Raw genomic sequence first — 18,983 nt, 5'->3', positions numbered from 1 at the left:
CTGAGGTTTCCTAGCTGCCTGGGACCCAGATGAGCCGGGATATTTTGTCTTATAGGAATAGCTGGTGGGCAGGCCTCAGTGGTCCTCACAGAGTCTATGAGGGACTGGGCTACGGATGGGGTCCCTCAGGAAAGAGCCAAAGGTCTGTCCCCAGGTCAGGAGGATAATTTTCATCTTCTCTCACAGGAGCCACAGACCACCGTGGTACACAATGCTACAGATGGGATCAAGGTGAGTGGCTCATGAGCTGGTCTCCTGCTTTACGGATCAGCAGGAAACAGGTGGACTGGGTCCCAGGGTCTAGGGTCCTGCAGATGGCGGCCTGCAGGCCGCGCCTTGAGGCCAAAGTGTGTGCAGAGTCTAGGCTGGGGATAGCGTATACCTGTTTGTCACTCTGTTCCCTGGAAGGGTATTATACTTTACGCCCTCTAGTCACACAGGCGGGGGTTTGAATCCCGGGCCACTGAGTCAGCCACTATAGCACTCTGCACCTCAATTTCCTTATCTGTAAATGAAGGATAATAACAGTGGAGTCTCCCTCCAGGCTTAAATGACAGCAAACAGCTAGAAAAACAGAGACAAGAATATAATCAGACCCTAGAGCATCCTCCATTGCCTCGCCCTATTATGCCCTCAATACCCTTGTTGTCTACTTGGCACCCCCTGAGTAAATATTTATCGAGCCCCAGACCATCCACGGGTCTGGTTTGCAGAGGTGACACAAGACAAAAATCTCTCTCCACAGGTGTAGGGGAGGCAGATAATAAACCCCATACCAAATAAGTCAGATAAAATCCAGTAGTGGTAAGTGTTACGAAGAAAATGACACAGAGAAAAGAGAGGGGGTGAGCAGTGCTTTTCTTTAAGTGGTCAGGGAAGGACCTCCCTCAGGAGGCGAGTCTTTGAGCTAAAAACTAAACGGTAGGAAGGAGACAGCCAGGCAGACTCTGGGGCAGAGCGCCCTAGACAGGAGAGCTGTAAGTGCGGGGCTTAGCCTATACACAGAACAGAGGAAATGAAACAGCCTACAGCGTAGGGCCGGGAGAGAGCGACAGGAGGGGGAGACGCTGGAGAAGCAGGCAGGCGTGCTACATAGCACCACATGGCCGGATGCATCTTCCAGCAGCAAGGAGAAGCTCTCCCAATGTTCTTTGCCGGGGAGTAATAGTCAGTCTAATTGACACTTTGGAAAGCCCCTCCAGCCATGTTGTGGGCAGGAACTTTAGGGAGGAGGCAAGGCATGGGTGCAGGGGTACTGGGAAGCAATTGTAGTCTGGGTGCCAGACACTGGTCACTTGGACTCAGCGTGTAGCTATGCGTTTGAAGAGAAGACGTAGGGGTGCCTGGCTGGTTCAGTGGATAGAGCGTGTGAATCTCCAGCACAGGGTGGTGCATTTGAGGCCCACATTGGATATAGAGATTGCTTCAACATAAAATCTTTGAAAAAAAAAAAAATGAAGAGAAGAGGTAGGAGACAGGAGGTAGGACTGACAGAGCTGAATTTAGATTGTATGATTAAGATATAAGGAAAGAAAACCAAGATTCAACCTAGAATCAAACCTAGAAGAGGACTCTAACTTTTAACAACAGGATAGATAGTGTCATTTACTGAGTTGGGGAAGACTAGGGAGGGAGTTTAGGAATCCAGGGTTCTGTAAAAAAAGTCAGATAACAAGGGTGAAAATCAAACCTTCTCTGATTCTTCCTTGCATCTCCTGCAGGAGTACACTCTACTTTTGTTCTGTTTGGTTCCTCTGGTGTAGGGCCTGAGTGTATAGAATCATATTCTTTTTGGCCTACAGGGCTCCACGGAGAGCTGCAACACCACCACAGAAGATGAAGACCTCAAAGGTAGGTGCTGGCCCTTGGTGGGGAAGGGACCCTAGCAGTGTCCCAGGTACCTTGGCTCCAATGGGCACCTGTCTTGTCTGTCCCCAGAACTGAGAATTGACTCCTTCCTACTCCAGGAGAGGGCTTTGGCATAAAAGCTCCTTCCCATGGGCTAAGATGTGAGGTCCCTGGCTGGCCTGGCTGGGTTGGGCAAGAGGCTTCTCTTCTTTGACCCCCAAGTCTAGAATAGCTAAGCTAGAGCTTTACCTGGGTTTTCCGGGGCCAGGGCTCAGAGAACTGTCCCTGTTGCCAATAGTGATGTGACATCCCAGTACAGGAACGTCCTGAGTCCCTGCAGAAGTAGCCCACAAATATAGTAAGTCATTAGGAGGGTGACCCACCATCCCGATTTCCCTAGGACTGAGGCGATTCCCAGGATATGGAACTTTCACTTTTAAAACCGGAACAGTCCTGGGTACACTGGGATCAGCCACTCTCATCACAAAGTCTTGGCATGAATGGTGGAGTCAGAACCACATTTGGCCATGTCCTGATGGTCCCGTGAGGACCACCAGCCTAAGTGTGGACCTGGCCAGAGGGCCAGGGCGTGTGGGAGGGCGTGGCAGACCAGACCACCGGGAATCTCCGCTCTGCTGTTCTGTTTGGCCTCCTGGAATCGCTGTCTTTGCCATCAGTAAGTGACCCGAGGCCAGGCTCACAGAACAGATGGAGAAATGCAGAAGGACAGAGCTGAGAGCACACCCAGGGGCAGTAGAGGGCCACTAAACCGTTGGGAACCAAAAAATAGAAAGCATAAACATATAAGGTAGAGGTACTGACAGTACCTCTAGGGCTGCTGGGAATTGGGCCAGAGCAGTTCAGTTCTGGGGGTGCTGTGGAGTAAGTGGCTCCTTCTTGGCTCTTGATTTTGTAGCCTAGCCCCCTACATCTTCCCTGGGAGCAGGGGTCCTTGTAACAGGCTATTTGAAGGCTCCTCTGGGAGCCGCAAGCCCAAGTCTGTGTACCTTCCTGGGGCTGTCAGCTGGGAGGCCTCTCTGGCAGAGGCGGCAGCGTGGGATGTGGTCCAGTGTCCACAGCAGCCCGAGGCGTTGCCTTGCCCCGGCTCTGCAGTGCCACGGGCTTGGGTCCTGTCTGGCTTGCTCGCTCACCTGCCTTGTTCTGTTTGTTTTGGCTGCTCTGCCTTGCCCTGCCCTGCCCTGGCTGGCTAGCTGCCCCGCTCCGCACTGGGAATGGCAGCTCGGTGCCTGAAGGACGGAGCTCCCGGGACAGAACAGCCCCCTCTGCAGGCATGCAGCCCCAGCCTTCTCTCTGCTCCTCAGCCAGTAAGTGTGAGGGAGGCACAATCTGGCTTCTGTCTCCCTGGCTCATCCTGAAGCCCCTCAGGGATTCCCCCACCCCCCACCCCGAGCTGTCAGCCCAACCCAGCTGTCTGTCTTAGTAAGCTTGGGGAGCTCAGCCTCTGCTGGGTGGGGGAGCTGATTGGAGGTGCTGTTAATAGCAGGCAGGGGCCTCTGAAACCAGGGCCCAAAGACATAAAGAAGAGTGGGTGGAAGAACAGGGCATGGTGGGAAGGAACAGGAAGCCCCTGGGATGTTCAGTGGGCCTCGCCTCAGCAATGAGCCAGGAAGAAAGGCCGAGTCAGAAATCAGGTCAAAGGTGGTGGGAGCGGGGGTGGTGATGAAATTGCTGTAGCCAAGAACCATGTTGGGATGTGGTGTTGCCTGAGGCTCAGCATATCATATTAAGAGCATGAGGCTTGGGGTGAGACAGACCCCAGTTTAAATCCCAGCTACGCTACCTCTGGAAATGTGTGAAGTAGCTTACACCTCCCAGAGCCTCGGCCTCCTTATCTATGAAGGGGGAGTCAAATAGCACCTACCTCAGAGCACTGTCATGAAAAATAAATGAGATAGTAGAATGTCTTGATACGATGACTTGCTGGGTTAACGGTAGCTCATATTTATATTTTAAGTTGTGCCTGTGTAGAGAATGCCTTTGTCTGCTTCTTTTCCTTCTACCATCTATCCTTTTAGAGTTAATGAACACAATCCTCTTCACCCATAGGGCCCCAGTCAGGTCCTACAAATGGGTTTGGTGGGGTTGGAGAGGGTGTGTATGTGTGTGTATCTATGTGTGTGTGTGTGTGTGTACACACTTACCTGCTTGCCTCTGGGAAGTCGATAGAGCTCGTTTGTTCCCCTAACATGCTGCTTACTCCCCGGAGCTGTCTCCCTGACAGTGCTGGTGGCCATGGGGCCCCCACCTGGCTGTGTTTTTGGCTGCGCTGCCCTCTCCCAGCTGTGCCTCTTGGCTGTGCTGTTCTAATGCTCACATTTGTCTCGCAGCCTCTCGCTCTTATGAGGAGAGGCTTGTGGCCTGGGCCAGCCCGGGGCTCTGGTCAGGGTTAGCCTGAGCTTAGTCTTGAGCCCTCACTTACCCTAGCGGTGCCCCTGCTGATAGTGGTGCTCCCTGTCAGGATACAGCCAGCAGCAGTCCCTTGGCTTTGGATGGGGTGGGGGTGGGGGGCTCTGAGGCCACCAGTCTGCCTGCCTATCATTCTGAACCTTGTCTTTGTTTTCTTGAGGGACACATCCTGGCATGAGAGCTGGTGTGAGATTTAGAGCTTTCCCAAGGCTCGTCCAGGGTAAATGGAGCCATCTCCTCAGTGGGAAGCTCCACTTTAAAAAAGTGTTTATAGTTCCAAGATCCTTTATCCCAGAAAAGCCCTGTGGAGGAGATGAGCAGGGTGAAGAGAATTAAGCTTCCATCCTGGGGCTCTGTTCATCCTTTTTAGCGCCCTTATCCCTGGCTAGATTCTGCTCTCAGGCTGGCTGCTGCCCAGGGCTAGGTTCTGGACCACTGAGTGAGGGCTGGGGCTGGTGTGGTGGTGCTGGTTAATTGAGACCTGACTGAGCCCCTTCAGGTGAGAGAAGTAAACAGGCAGTGGAAACAGCCATCTCGGGAGATGCTTCTTCGAGAGGCTGAACGTGCTGGGGATGGGATACATGGACTCTGGGCAGAGTATTAATGGTGGCCAGATTCCTCAACTGTAAAAGATAAGAATGTTTTCTGCATCCTGGTTGTTGATGGAGAGGGAGACAAAGGCTAGAAAACCATACCTAATGGGTAGGCTTCAGGAGGAGGGGGCTGTTAACTCTGTAGACAACTGAGAAGGAATGAAGAGAAAAGTGGGCTCACTCTTCCTGCGGAGGGACTTAGTGTTCAAGACAGGGAAGAGGGATGTCTTTGTCACAGAGATCACAGGGGATTCTCTGAAGGATTGGGGAGGGCTCTCTGTCACTTGGGAGCTCCCCAGTCCCAGGCAGGTAAATTGCTGGATTTCCTCCCCCCCCCCCCCCCCCCCCCCCCCCAGTGCGAAAACAGGAGATCATTAAGATCACGGAACAACTGATTGAGGCCATCAACAATGGGGACTTTGAAGCCTACACGTGAGTAGAGACCCGTTTCCTTGTGACCTAAATTTTCTCTTGAGGCCTCCTCTCATCCCCAAAATCAACTTGGACCCTGGGAAAAGAGAAAGCCGGGCCTTGGGCACAGCGCCTGAATTAAACACCCGGCCCTTGGGCTGGGGTCTCTCCCGGGCAGATACCCTGTGATAGTACTCCGCACCCCCTAAGGTCTTAGCCATCTTGTCAGGCCTAGCCCACAGCCAACCTGCTGCAGGACAGATGCCACTGACAAGAAAGAAACACAAGTCATCCCTGTAGGAGACTGACAGGCTGCTTTTCTTTCTGCAGGAAGATTTGCGATCCAGGCCTCACTTCCTTTGAGCCTGAGGCCCTCGGTAACCTCGTGGAGGGGATGGATTTCCATAAGTTTTACTTTGAGAATCGTGAGTGGGTTCGTGCTGCTGATATACTCCTGCCTGCCCCTTCACCCCCTTTGCCTCTGTCCCTGCTCACCTTCTCCTCTTCCCAGTTGCCCGCTTTTCCCTTATTTGACCTGCTTTGGCTGCACCCTGATCTATGCGTTTGCCTCCTTGTACCCTGAGGATGGTCTTAAACTGACATCTTTGAAGGACCTGCTCCAGAGCCCCACATGCGCCTTCATCCTGCAGCAGCTTTGTGGCAACACTGGTTTCACAATCAGGGTCTCTGTTCCTTTAAGCCTCACCTCTTTCCATGAACACTGGAAACCACTGAGATCAGGCTGACATGATGTCAGCAAGTAATAACGAAGCTCTCTATCTACAGGTTTCACAGTAGAGGAAAGTAAAACCAGGATAAGGATGTACAAGCAAGTAGCAGGGCACTGTAGGTGATCTGTGAGATCAGAAGTTGTGGCTTGGGTCCCTCCTGAATATGGAGGGAGACAGTCCTGCCTAAGGGGCTGTGCACTCTGGACAGTTCGTGGAAGTCCCAGGGGAGAAGATGAATCACCACCTCTTCCTATCTTTCTCTCCACTCTCTAGCACCCTCCTCCTCCCTGTTTTGTTTTTTTTCTTTTCTTTCCTGCTTTATCCTAGGCCTTCCCCATCCTGCCCCAAGTTTTATTTTGTCACTGTTTTCTCTACTAACTACCATCCTCTCCCTGTCTCAGCTGCAAATGTAAACCTTTGACTATCAAGTAATTCTGTTAGCCAGAAGCAGTTTCAGAGTTTATAGAAGCCCTAGAGTGGGTCTCAGGTAGCCCCTATCCATCATTTGAAATGAATTAAAATGTGAATCTCATTTAAACCAATTCAATCTGCCGTGTTTGCTGATAATAGCAATACAACTTCTTTTGGCTTTCCCCCAGAAGAACCTGGGAACCCTGGGAACATCCTGAGCTTGGTGCTTTGGTGATTCTGTTTTAACTTCGGACATTTTTTTTTTTTTTTTTTTTTTTTTTCTAAATCACAAATGCACTTTGAAATCTTAAGCTCTGGATTTTGCTCTGCAGCCAGTTAGGGACAAGCCAACCCTTATGAAATCTAAACATCAGCCTGGAAGAGTGGAAAGATCTTAGGCTTTAGTTAAGAGTCAGCTGGTCCTGAGTTCAAATGTTGTGTGATTTGAGCAAATTACTTAACCTCCTTGAGCCTGTTTCATTATCTTATAATAAATACTGACCAAGAAATATAGCTTATGTATGTAAAAATCCCCAGCACAATGTCTGATTAAAGTAGCAGTTGCTATTATCATCGTTCTCCACCTCTTTCTTCCTTTTGGATAACTGAGACTAATGTTCTGGGATTTCCTGGCCTCTGGTGTGTGGGGGACTTAGAGACTCCCAGAATGGTTGCTGGAGAGAGGGTGAGACCCAGAAGCGCAGGCTGGGAGGGAAATCAGTGCCCAGGCCTGACGCCCTCCTGCCTCCCACACTCTGCCTTGCCCCCTGCAGTTCTGTCCAAGAACAGCAAGCCCATCCACACCACCATCCTGAACCCGCACGTCCACGTGATCGGGGAGGACGCAGCTTGCATCGCCTACATCCGCCTCACCCAGTACATCGATGGGCAGGGTCGGCCTCGCACCAGCCAGTCGGAGGAGACCCGGGTCTGGCACCGCCGGGATGGCAAGTGGCTCAATGTCCACTATCACTGCTCAGGAGCCCCTGCTGCACCGCTGCAGTGAGCTCAGCCACAGGTGCACCTGGTAGGGGGGCGAGGAAGGGGACAGATGGGATCAGAGAAGGAAGAGGAGGTTGAAAAGTGGCACTGGGGGAGGAGACGTGGACCGTCCCAGGGGAGTGGCAGAGGCCGTCAGACAGACTTAGGTTTGGCTCCAGAACTCCGAGTTGAGTGACTTTGGGCAGGTGATTTCCCTACCCTAAGCCTCAGTTTCTTTAACTGTCAAAAAAGAGAGAGAGAAAGAGAGAGTGGTACCTACTTCATTGAGGATTAAATAAGATACTCCTAAGTGAAGCATTTGCTCAGCAAATGTGAAGCGATGTTATATTTAAATGCTAGCTTCTCCCCCATCCTCCACCTTCTCAGGCAGACTTGGCCACGTGTGTCGTGTGTTGAAGTCCCTGGAACTCATCTGTGTGCTTATTGTCCTTTGTTCTGTTACCACGTCTGTCCTCTTTGACAGGGGCATTAGGAGATCCCAGCCGGAGGTCAAACCTTCGCAGCCAGTGGCTCTGGAGGGCCTGAGTGACAGCGGCAGTCCTGTTCGTTTGAGGTTTAAAACAATTAAATTACAAAGCGGCAGCAGCCAATGCACGCCCCTGCATGCAGCCCTCCCGCCCGCCCTTCGTGTCTGTCTCTGCTGTACCGAGGTGTTTTTTACATTTAAGAAAAAAAAAAAGAAAAAAGATTGTTTTTAAAAAAAAAAAAAAAATGGAATCCATACCATGATGCGTTTTAAAACCACCGATAGCCCTTGGGCTGGCAAGAAGGCAGGAGTTTGTGTGACACCCGTCCTGGCATGAGCAGCCGGCTCACCTGCCAGCCCTGAAGAGGTGAGCTCGGCCTCTGGCCTCCGTGGACCCAGGGGACCAGGCGAGAACTCTGACAGAGCTCTGGGGGCTGTGATGTGACTGCAGCCCCTGAGGTGGCCTGCCTGCCCCAGGTCTAGGAACGGACTTCTTCTGAACTTGCATAGCGCCTAGAATGAGGCTGATGAGAACATCGTGGCCATCAGACCTACCTGGGAGAGAACACAGAGCTCCCAGCCTGCTGTGGAGGCAGCTGAGAAGCAGTGACCTCGGGACTGAGGGCCTGGACGTTGCTATACTGTTTCGTTTAGTGTAGAAGGGAAGAGAATTGGTGCTGAAGTGTGACCGCTGCAAACCAGATGAGAAACCTCGTGTTAGTCTGACATGTACTCACTTACTCATCCATTTCTCTAGGATGCACAATGCACGTGGGCCCTGATACTGAGGCCCCATACCTGCAGCTGGGAAGAGGGAGGGGTTGCTGCTTTGCTTTGTGTTTGTTTTCTTATAACTTAGCAAGGAGAGAGCCAGGCCCAGGCCAGGGCTCCCCTTGCTGCCTTTGGCGGTTCTGTTTCTGTGCTGATTTGGACCATCTTTGTCTTGCCTTTTCATGGTGGTGGTCCCCGTGCTGACCCTCATCTGGGCCTGGGCCCTCTGCCAAGTGCCCCTGTGGGATGGGAGGAGTGAGGCAGCGGGATTGAGTTGATGGTTGTTTCTATGCATTCAGGCTGCCCTCAGGACTGCCTCCCTTCTTACTCTTTCCTTGCTGCACGTCCATCTCTTTTCCTGTCTTTGAGACTGACCTGACTGCTCTAGCAAGAAGAGGTGTTCTCTTTAAAGAGGCTTCTCTACTGACCAACTGAAGTATATGACTTACTGCTGGACAATCTGCATGGGCATCACCCCCCCCCCAACCTGCATGTATCCAAAAGAGGTGTCCAGAGCCAAGGCTCCTACATTCATTGTCCCTCTTTGTGCTCAAGGAGTTCCATTCCAGGAGAGAAAGATCTATACTCTAAACAGTTAGGAGAGAAGATAATGGAGGAGCAATTGGTCATGGCCTCGGTTTCCCCAAAACAACTGTGCAGACTTATCTGCACAAATATCTGCACTATTGGGGGAAAGGTGGGTAAACCCAGCTTCCTGGACTACGTGTAGGAGGCACAGGAACTGGGAGAAGAGGCAAAGCTACAGATTTACCTTGGAGCCAGCTGAGAAGAGAGCAGACTCACAGGTGCTGGTGCTTGGGTTTAGCCAGGCTCCTCTGAGCACCTCATGCATGCCTCAGCCCCTGGGCCCTAGCCCTTTCTTGCCCTGCAGCCTGCAGTACCAGCACGCAGACGCCTTCACCACAGGGTTTGGTTTTGCTGGCTTGAAGACAAACGGTCTTAGAGTTCATTAAGACCCATAGCTTCATATGGCTGCTCCAGCCCCACTTCTTAGCATTCTTACTCCTCTTCTGGGGCTAATGTCAGCATCTATAGATAATAGACTATTAAAAAAAAATCACCTTTTAAACAGGAAATGGAAGGCATTTGATGCAGAATTTTTGCATGATGACATAGAAATAATTTAAAAATAGTTAGTGTTTGTTCTGACTGTTGGTAGACCCTTCATAGCTTTGTTACAATGAAACCTTGAACTGAAGATATTTAATAAAATAACCTTTAAACAGTCCATTGTGTTACTGCTGTTGGAGGCTTATAGCCAAAGGCTTAAGAGTTTAGCAGCCTGGGTTACAAGGCTTCAGATGGAGAGATGGATGTAGCTTCTCCCACTCCCTTGGGGCCCATTTTTGAAGAAAACTTGCTCATAAACTCATCGGCCACCAACCGGCCCACCGGGCTGCAGAGATGAGTTTGGGGGTGGGGGTGGGGGAAAGCTGCGGGCCCTTCACTGGTGGACCAGGGGTCTCGCCCCGCCCCCGGGCCTCGCCCGCGTCAAGGGCTGCCCCGCCCCCCGGCCCCTCAGTGGGTCGACTCGGCTCCCCCTCCGCCGGGCTGAGTGGACGAGCCCGCAGCCTGGGCCCGCCCCTGCCCGGGGAGTCGCGGCGCCCGACGCTCGCCAGACTGTGCCACCGGGCGGGGAGGAGGGGGTGCGCCTCTGCGGGCGGGGCGCGCAGCCCACCGTCCCGGAGTCCAAGGTTCCACAGAGCGCTGCGGAGGACCGTTCGGCTGCCCGGCATCTCGGCAGTGCGGCTGCGAGGCCCGGACTCTGAGGGGACCTGAGCGGGCGCCGCGAGCGGCAGCGCGCCGCCTCCCCCCCGGGTGGGAGCGGTGGTTGGGCCCGGCTGCGGCAGAGCGTTCGCTCGGAGATGGCGGAGCCGCCGCGACGCGGCCCGAGGCCCCGAGAGCTGGGAAGCCGGGCAGCCCCGGGACGCGGCGGAGCCCGGGGCCAGCGGGGACGCCGCCTAGTCCGCCGGGTGAGCCGCCCTTGAGGGTAACCACCCCCACTCAGAGTGTGGCCCCCACCCACGGTTCCCGCAGTTCCTCCCCTCACAGACTTCCTCTCACTGTAGCCACCATAACCACCCGCGGGGTTGTCCTGGGCGGCCCCCAGTGCGGCCCAGAGCGCCCCGGTCGTGCGTCCCTTCCACTAGCCTCCCTCGGAGTGGCCTCAGGGCCCTCCGTACGGGGCTCCTCCTCCCTTCGGGCTCTCCCAGCCCAGCGCCTGCCTCGATGTCACGCCAGGCTCTCCTCAGCGCGTCCCTTGCCTGGTCCCCAACCAGCGCTCCCTTCATATCCACCTGTGACCTCATGTTCCCCCTCAGCAGGTCCCCCCCCCCGGGGGTGCCAACCCCGCATTCCCGTGTCGCGGCTGGGCACCCCCTCCTCCCACGGCGTCTGCACCGCTCGTCTCCCCGCGCGGGGCCCCCAGCCCTGCCTTCCCCAGTCCCTACCACTGGTTCTGTCGCCCAGCCCGGGCGACCCCTTTGGTTTCTGCCTCAGAAACCTCCCGCTGTTGCCCACGGGTACAGCATACCCTACCCCGCGTTCCTATCCCATCCCACACTCTACCCCATAGCTCCCTCAGCGCCCCTTCCCTGAATATTGCTGCTGCTTCTAGGTGTGAAGCCAACATGCAGTGGTTTAAGATCCCCGGCTGTGGAGCTTGACAGGCCTGACTTTGAATCCCAGTTCTTCCACTGACTGAGCTGTGTGATCCTGGGCAAGTTTCTAAGCTTCTCTGGACCTCAGATTACTCGTATGTAAAATGGGGGTAATAATAGTCTCTACCTCTTACCTACCTCCCAGGGCTGATGTGAGCATTAAACATATGAGAAGCTCTTAGAAGAATGTCTGACAAAGAATAAGCTGTAACTATTTACTGTTATTCTTAACATTAAGGGGTGAGATACCCTGAGTGTCTCACCTCAGTGATGACTTTGCACTACTGTGTTTCCCCCCCAGGAGTTTCCTTTACCTCTTAAGATTCCCTCCTTTCCATCACCATTTTGATTCTCTCCCAGCTTGCTTTTCACATCAGTTAATTTGACCCAGGCCAAAGCTGAACTGTTTTTAAATCGTCTCTCTCAGTTCTGAGAAACCCTGTCTCTGCCTAATCACCCCCTGAGATGTGTATGTCTGGGAGGGGGTAGTAGAGAAGGATTACCAGCCACTGCACTTACTAGGAATGGCTAAGCTGGAGAGAGCAACGATACAGCTTCTAGAAGCAGTCTGTCTATTGAAGAAAACAGTCTTCAGAATTAGGTCTCCCTGAAACTGTTTTCTGATCACATTGTCCTTACCCGTCTCTTATTGGTTGGATATGACTTAAGCTCCTGTTGCTCTCATCCAGCCCCACACAGTTTGCTCTGTTTTTTTGTAACGGGATTCAGTCCCTCATATCTCCACAGGCTGGCTCAGAACCTTTCTGAGCTGTTCAGTGATGGGATATAGTATCACCAAGGCTGAGTTAGGAAGGAAAATTGAGGTGATAGGGAGAGGGACTCTGGACTCAGAGCTTATCTTAGACCCCTGTGATATGGCTTGCCCTGGGGGTACATTTTTATCACCTCTCCCACACTGGTGCAGGTGAGGTGAAGGGCAGGGGATGAGTACTTTTCGAAAGCCATGGAAAATAGAGTCCCCAGGTTCTGGGTTTGGAAGCGAATAGAATGATTAGCTAGCAGCATTTCTCTGGCCTCTTCAGCAACCCCCACCATAGTGTTCTCCTGACTGCAAGTTCGTTAGTGCTTTTAACTTGTGATGTTGGGTTTGATTGATGAGGAAGATTAACAGACTCATGGGTTTCCTCTTATCTGATATTTCGTTGGAGCACAGGACTTGTGGGTCTTTCCGTCTTTTCCTCCCAGGCTGACCACTGACCCAACTGCTCAGTCGTGGGCTGGAAACTTCTTTCAGAGCAGGTTCATTTTCAGTCTCCTGGGCTGTTTGGTCTCTTGCTGGTGGAAGATTTGTTCCCTTCCAACCCTTGGATATACTCCTCAGGAAGGAGAATTTAGACAGTATTCTAAGAAAGGGAACAAGCTATGAAGTGAAGGTGTGAGACTCAGATTGTGGTGTTCTTCTACAGGAGTTTGGTGTTTTTTTTTTTGGTTTTGTTTTTGTTTTTTTTTGGCGGGGAGAACAGATCATCCTGTAAGCAGGAGGTAAGAGAGATGGGTGAAGAGGGGAATGGATGAACGAAGTAACCCTTGATTTCTCTGTCTTACAAATAGTGAGAGCAGAGATGATGAACTTTGTTGACCTCTGATGTGAGGAGCTCAGCAGGACCAAGAGTGGAGCCTGGCTAGATTTGCATCCTGAAGCCATGGACCAGGGGGCCATGGTGACCTGATATCAATGGACTTTGTCCAGTTGCCCCTTGTTGCCCCTTCTAACTCCCCTATGCTAAAAGTAAGGGAACTTGACTCCAACTTTTCAGGGAACTGTCCCTGAGGAAATCCTTTTCCCTTGTTTTTCTATCCTTCTACCCTCCTGCGAGAGCCCCAGCCTATAGAACTCCTACCTCCCATCCCCTAAGGTAGTCCCCATCCCTACTTCCCCTTCCCCGCCATGCTCAAGCTGTGGAAGGTGGTACGCCCAGCTCGGCAGCTGGAACTGCACCGCCTCATACTGCTGCTGATCGCGTTCAGTTTGGGCTCCATGGGCTTCCTGGCTTACTATGTATCCACCAGCCCCAAGGCCAAGGAGCCCTTGCCCCTGCCCTTGGGAGACTGCAGCAGTGGTGGGGCAGCTGGCCCTGGCCCCGCACGTCCTCCAGTCCCACCACGGCCCCCCAGGCCACCAGAGACAGCACGAACTGAACCTGTGGTCCTTGTGTTTGTGGAGAGTGCATACTCACAGCTGGGGCAGGAGATTGTGGCCATCTTGGAGTCTAGTCGTTTTCGTTACAGCACCGAGCTAGCACCTGGCCGAGGGGACATGCCTACACTGACTGATCATACCCGTGGCCGCTACGTCTTGGTCATTTATGAAAACCTTCTCAAGTATGTCAACCTGGATGCCTGGAGTCGGGAACTGCTAGACCGGTACTGTGTGGAATATGGTGTGGGCATCATTGGCTTTTTCCGAGCCCATGAACATAGCCTACTGAGTGCCCAGCTCAAGGGCTTTCCCCTTTTCCTACACTCAAATTTGGGGCTCCGGGACTACCAGGTGAATCCTTCTGCCCCCCTACTGCATCTCACACGCCCCAGCCGCCTGGAACCTGGGCCACTGCCTGGTGATGACTGGACCATCTTCCAATCCAATCATAGCACATATGAACCAGTGCTTCTTGCCAGCCTTCGGCCAGCTGAGCCCCCTGTGCCAGCACCAGTGCCTCGCCGGACCCGGCTTCCCACCATCATACAGGACCTGGGGCTTCATGATGGCATCCAGCGGGTGCTCTTTGGCCATGGCCTTTCCTTCTGGCTCCACAAACTTGTTTTTGTTGATGCCGTTGCATACCTTACTGGCAAGCGCCTCTGCCTAGACCTTGACCGTTACATCTTGGTGGACATCGATGACATCTTTGTGGGCAAAGAAGGTACCCGCATGAAGGTGGCTGATGTTGAGGTCAGTCTTTTTCCTGACTCAAGTTTCTTTCCTCAGAAGCTGTTTCAGGCTCTGTCCTTTCAGACTCCCTTGACTCTGAGCTTGTCATAGGTATTAATCCCTGCCCATTTTGGTCAGGAAGAGCATCACTTTTCATTTTTCTCCTACGTAGTCTGCTCTCATGATTTCTCATGTTCCTGCCACCCTTCCCAGGCTCTGTTGACCACCCAGAACAAACTCAGGACCTTAGTCCCCAACTTCACCTTCAACTTGGGCTTCTCGGGCAAGTTCTATCATACTGGTAAGTGTATTCTCCTGCTCCCTCAGCATATCAAGCTTAGTTCGATCTGACCCCTCACTGTTCATCTTCCTAGGCAGAGAAGTTGGAGGAAAGTGTCAGGGCTTGGGGACCAAATGTTGTGAGGAGCTAGCAGTGGATATGAATTTAGGTTAGCGTGGGTGGCTGGAGAGCAAGTCAGCAGAGGGGGCAAATCGGCTTAGGTAGTCAGAGGTCAGCAGTCTTGTCCCGAGAATGGGAGGTGGTCAGTATTATTACAGAACAGAGGAGGGCACATGGCCTGACTGGCTGTGGTCAGTGGTCAGTGTGTGATCATAGGGACAGAGGAGGAGGATGCAGGGGACGACATGCTGCTGAAGCACCGCAAAGAGTTCTGGTGGTTCCCCCACATGTGGAGCCACATGCAGCCGCACCTGTTCCACAATCGCTCCGTGCTGGCTGACCAGATGAGGCTCAACAAACAGTTTGCTCTGGTGAGACCCTTGGATCTCTTTCCTATACTTTTTCCCAGAGATAATGCTTCCTTTTCAACCTTCTCCTAATGGGGTGCCCTCTCCCTACCCTGTCCATTTTTCTTTCTGTGGAGGCATCCCCACCCTCTTTACCCTCTACTCCCTGAACCTCACCAGGTCCTGGTGAGAGTCTATGCCATTCCCAGGAGCATGGGATTCCCACGGATCTGGGGTATGCTGTGGCCCCCCACCACTCGGGTGTGTACCCCATCCACACGCAGCTCTATGAGGCCTGGAAATCTGTGTGGGGCATCCAGGTGACCAGCACTGAGGAGTATCCTCATCTCCGCCCTGCCCGCTACCGCCGTGGCTTCATTCACAATGGCATTATGGTGAGGGACCCTCAATACAAACTTGAATCAAACTCCTGTGTTTAGACAGCCACTAACCTGCATTGTCCTATGTCCTTTCAACTTCTAGTCCAAGTTCACATAGTAGGGGGTAGAGGGGTAAAAGTTATAATGCGCATAGTAAGTTCTATTGGTATAAGTCATTCCTCTGCAAACCCAGGGAATCCTGATGCTGTAGGGACTTTTGTCCCTTACCTACTTTTCGTTCCACCTTTCAAATCCCATCTGTCTCTTTCTTTTCCTGCTTTCTAGGTACTGCCACGGCAGACGTGTGGCCTCTTCACTCATACAATCTTCTATAATGAATATCCTGGAGGCTCTCGTGAACTAGACCGGAGCATCCGAGGTGGAGAGCTCTTTCTGACAGTGCTGCTTAATCCGGTAAGATGCTGAGAGGAAGGGCTAGAAGACTGGCAAGTCAAAGTGTATGTAGGCTAGGACCTTTGCTCACCAAGCCTGATTCAGAGGTGGGGTAGGCTCTCCCACTTCTGACATGCAGGCACCCCCTTGCAGATCAGCATTTTTATGACCCATCTGTCCAATTATGGAAATGATCGGCTGGGCCTGTATACATTTGAGAGCCTGGTGCGCTTCCTCCAATGCTGGACACGGCTGCGCCTGCAGACCCTTCCTCCTGTCCCTCTTGCGCGAAAGTACTTTGAACTGTTCCCTCAAGAACGGAGCCCCCTTTGGCAGGTACGGATGGAGCTCTGGCTGACCAGAGAGACATGCTAAGGGTGGTAAGGGTTGAAGGAAAGATTAGACATCTGATTCTTTGCCTCACTTTCAGAATCCCTGTGATGACAAGAGACACAAAGATATCTGGTCCAAGGAGAAAACCTGTGATCGGCTCCCCAAGTTCCTGATTGTGGGACCCCAGAAGACAGGTGAATCATCTCTAGCTAACTATTTCTTGCCCTGCCTTAAACCCAAAGGATTCTTTGGCCAAAGAACTCCCTTCTCGTACCCACCCCTCCTTTTTTCTTTTTTTAAAGATTTTATTTATTTATTTGACAGAGATCACAAATAGGCAGAGAGGCAGGCAGAGAGAGAGGGAAGCAAGCTCCCTGCTGAGCAGAGAGCCCGATGCGGGGCTCAATCCCAGGACCCTGGGATCATGACCTGAGCCAAAGGCAGAGGCTTTAACCCACTGAGCCACCCAGGTGCCCCCCCCCCACCCCTCCTTAATCCAGTCTCCTGAGACAGTGATTCTTAATTCTGGTGGTACCTCAGAATCATCTGGTTGTTTTTGTTTTTTGTTTTAAAGATCCACAAGTGATTCTAATACAGTCAGGGCTGAGAACTATTTTAACCCTTCCTTGGGCCTTTCTTAGTCTTTCCTTCTCTCACTGTAGTTTGTCCAAAGGGGCTATTACTACCTAGTGTAGTTATTTTCTCACCTCCTTAAAGCTCATGTTGTTGATCTGGCTGCTCTCCCACAATACTTTGGACTTTCTCTCCCGTTTAGGGACCACAGCTATTCACTTCTTCCTGAGCCTGCACCCAGCTGTGACTAGCAGCTTCCCTAGCCCCAGCACCTTTGAGGAGATTCAGTTCTTCAACGGCCCTAATTACCACAAGGGCATTGATTGGTGAGACTGAGACCCCTTGGAATGCTTCTCAGAGGAACACTCCCTTCCCCACCCAATACCCCATTCTAGCTTCCACTAGCACAGCTTACTCTGCAAATTATCTGCCTCATATCTGTACTACTCCCTAGGTATATGGACTTCTTCCCTGTCCCTTCCAATGCCAGCACTGACTTTCTATTTGAAAAAAGTGCCACCTACTTTGACTCAGAGGTTGTACCACGTCGGGGGGCTGCCCTCTTGCCACGAGCCAAGATCATCACTGTGCTCACCAACCCTGCTGACAGGGCCTACTCCTGGTATCAGGTGAGCCTGAAACTAGGGCTACATTAGGGCTTAAGGGAGATGGTGACTGCTAGACAGGAAGCAAGAAGGTAGGGAAACTAAACCAGTTGCTTTGGGGAAGGATTCCTATGCTGTTTATTCACTAGATCAAGAGTAGGGCAGAATAATTGTCACATCACCCATCCCTTCCCTTCCTATTCCTTGTCCTTCAGCACCAGCGGGCACATGGAGACCCGGTTGCTCTGAATTATACCTTCTACCAGGTGATTTCAGCCTCCTCTCAGGCCCCTCTGGCACTTCGCTCCCTGCAGAACCGCTGCCTTGTCCCTGGCTATTATTCTACACATCTGCAGCGCTGGCTGACTTACTACCCCTCTGGACAGGTATGATCCCCCAATAGCCCTTGTTAGGGTTGCCCTTCCCCTCCTCTTCCCCTTCAGCCTAGAGGCTCCTAAGGAATACAGAGGGAACCCCATCCCTGTCCCTTTAGTTGCTGATTGTGGATGGGCAAGAGCTGCGTTCCAACCCAGCTGCCTCAATGGAGAGCATCCAGAAGTTCCTGGGTATCACACCCTTTCTGAACTACACACGGACCCTCAGGTGGGAGAGTATGACCCAGGGGAGGAGGAATCTGGGGGAAATGGGGAAGCAGGTTGACCATGTCTGCTTGGAAGAGACATGTGTCCCTATGAGCTGGGAGAGGTAGTGTACATTTATGGGGCTTGAATTTCCTTTCTCCCTACCAACTAGTGGCCTCTTCCTGTTGAGCAGATTTGATGAAGATAAGGGATTCTGGTGCCAGGGACTTGAAGGTGGGAAGACTCGCTGTCTAGGCAAGAGCAAAGGCCGAAGGTATCCAGATATGGACTCTGAGGTGAGTAAAGCCTGGGACAAGGTGTCCCTCTCTGCCTCTAAAATCTCATCCTTGTCCCACTCCTTACCATTTCTGCCTCCATTTTTCTCCTATTAGTCCCGCCTTTTTCTTATGGATTTTTTCCGGAACCACAATTTGGATCTGTCGAAGCTGCTAAGCCGGCTTGGACAGCCAGTGCCCTCATGGCTTCGGGAAGAACTGCAACATTCCAGTCTGGGCTGATGTCCGGGCCTCCTGTACCAGCAGAAGCCCCCTGGTTCCCTAAAGGGCAAGGCCAGAGCAGGGCCCACAAGGGGGATTAGTGGCCCAGCCCCTACCCCTTCTACCTCAGTGGCCCCGAGGCCTGGGATGGCTGAGAAGGGAAGGGAAGTCCTTTCCCATAGCTCTGGGGTCTTCTAAAGGGGCTTCCCTTGATACCCCACATCATGGTACTAGGCACCTTTGACCCATGGTCTTGGAAGGTGGGCAGGAATGAAAGGGTCCAGGCAGGGTGTAGAGGAACATATTAATCCAGTGATTTCCCTCTTCATCCTCAGCAGTACATCTATACCTGACTGTGGGAGGGACCCCCTACTGTGGGATCAGTGGGATCTACCTGTGGCCCGGCCTCCCTACTGTCATTCACATTGAATGGGGATGAGGCTGGACAGTGGCTCATAGAGCTAAGTATGAGCCCTAGCTGGGGGCTAGAAATGTCCTTAATAAACATCCTTATTTTTCTGTTTTGTCTGCCTCACTGGAGTGGGAGAAACTTAAGACTAAAGCAAATAACAGTCTTTCCCCCCACATCGGTTCAAAGCTCATCTGCACATGGAGGGAAGAAAGGCGAAGTCCCAGGCAG

The 18,983-nt window shown here is 52.4% G+C and overlaps 2 protein-coding genes across 19 annotated transcripts in view; both read left to right on the top strand.

The window, feature by feature from the left end:
• CAMK2G (calcium/calmodulin dependent protein kinase II gamma) overlaps positions 1 to 9,909 on the top strand; it is a 53,689-nt gene extending 43,780 nt beyond the window's left edge. For 7 of the 15 annotated variants that reach the window (XM_047701598.1, XM_047701589.1, XM_047701586.1 and 4 more), the window contains 7 exons: positions 187 to 231; positions 1,803 to 1,851; positions 3,060 to 3,173; positions 5,225 to 5,300; positions 5,610 to 5,704; positions 7,195 to 7,439; positions 7,887 to 9,909. In XM_047701598.1, the coding sequence (XP_047557554.1) occupies positions 187 to 231; positions 1,803 to 1,851; positions 3,060 to 3,173; positions 5,225 to 5,300; positions 5,610 to 5,704; positions 7,195 to 7,427 (612 nt within the window). In that variant the 3' untranslated portion in view covers positions 7,428 to 7,439; positions 7,887 to 9,909. Of the gene's footprint in view, positions 1 to 186; positions 232 to 1,802; positions 1,852 to 3,059; positions 3,174 to 5,224; positions 5,301 to 5,609; positions 5,705 to 7,194; positions 7,440 to 7,886 lie in introns of those variants that run through there. The other 8 variants (XM_047701593.1, XM_047701596.1, XM_047701595.1 and 5 more) reach the window with 3 other exon arrangements.
• Positions 9,910 to 10,336: 427 nt separating this feature from the next.
• On the top strand, positions 10,337 to 18,862 carry NDST2 (N-deacetylase and N-sulfotransferase 2). Of its 4 annotated transcripts, none has more exons than XM_047702277.1 (15): positions 10,337 to 10,654; positions 11,299 to 11,436; positions 12,914 to 14,255; positions 14,448 to 14,535; positions 14,851 to 15,005; positions 15,191 to 15,376; positions 15,647 to 15,775; positions 15,908 to 16,090; positions 16,185 to 16,281; positions 16,863 to 16,986; positions 17,115 to 17,289; positions 17,532 to 17,651; positions 17,759 to 17,868; positions 18,019 to 18,142; positions 18,239 to 18,862. In XM_047702277.1, the coding sequence occupies exons 3-15, from the start codon at positions 13,251 to 13,253 to the stop codon at positions 18,362 to 18,364; spliced, it is 2,622 nt and encodes an 873-aa protein (XP_047558233.1). In that variant the 5' UTR covers positions 10,337 to 10,654; positions 11,299 to 11,436; positions 12,914 to 13,250; the 3' UTR covers positions 18,365 to 18,862. The 4 variants fall into 4 exon arrangements, with proteins under 4 accessions (XP_047558233.1, XP_047558234.1, XP_047558231.1 ...); XM_047702278.1 differs by having other exon boundaries at positions 10,339 to 10,654; positions 17,481 to 17,651; positions 17,759 to 17,831; positions 18,040 to 18,142; XM_047702275.1 differs by having other exon boundaries at positions 10,339 to 10,654; positions 17,481 to 17,651.
• The last annotated feature ends 121 nt before the right edge of the window (positions 18,863 to 18,983 follow it).

Source organism: Lutra lutra, chromosome 14 (genome assembly GCF_902655055.1).
Source record: "Lutra lutra chromosome 14, mLutLut1.2, whole genome shotgun sequence".
NCBI classification, from domain to species: Eukaryota; Metazoa; Chordata; class Mammalia; order Carnivora; family Mustelidae; genus Lutra; species Lutra lutra.
Note: the sequence above shows the minus strand (reverse complement) of the source record. Positions and strands in the feature narration are given on the sequence as shown.

What these genes read in the sequence shown, in the direction of transcription:
- NDST2 (XM_047702275.1), top strand. Translation starts at nt 13,251, where the DNA reads ATGCTCAAGCTGTGGAAGGTGGTACGCCCAGCTCGGCAGCTGGAACTG. An exon ending in CTTACTACCCCTCTGGACAG is followed by an intron (nt 17,652 to 17,758) that starts GTATGATCCCCC and finishes CTGTCCCTTTAG; the next exon opens with TTGCTGATTGTGGATGGGCA. An exon ending in AACTACACACGGACCCTCAG is followed by an intron (nt 17,869 to 18,018) that starts GTGGGAGAGTAT and finishes CCTACCAACTAG; the next exon opens with TGGCCTCTTCCTGTTGAGCA.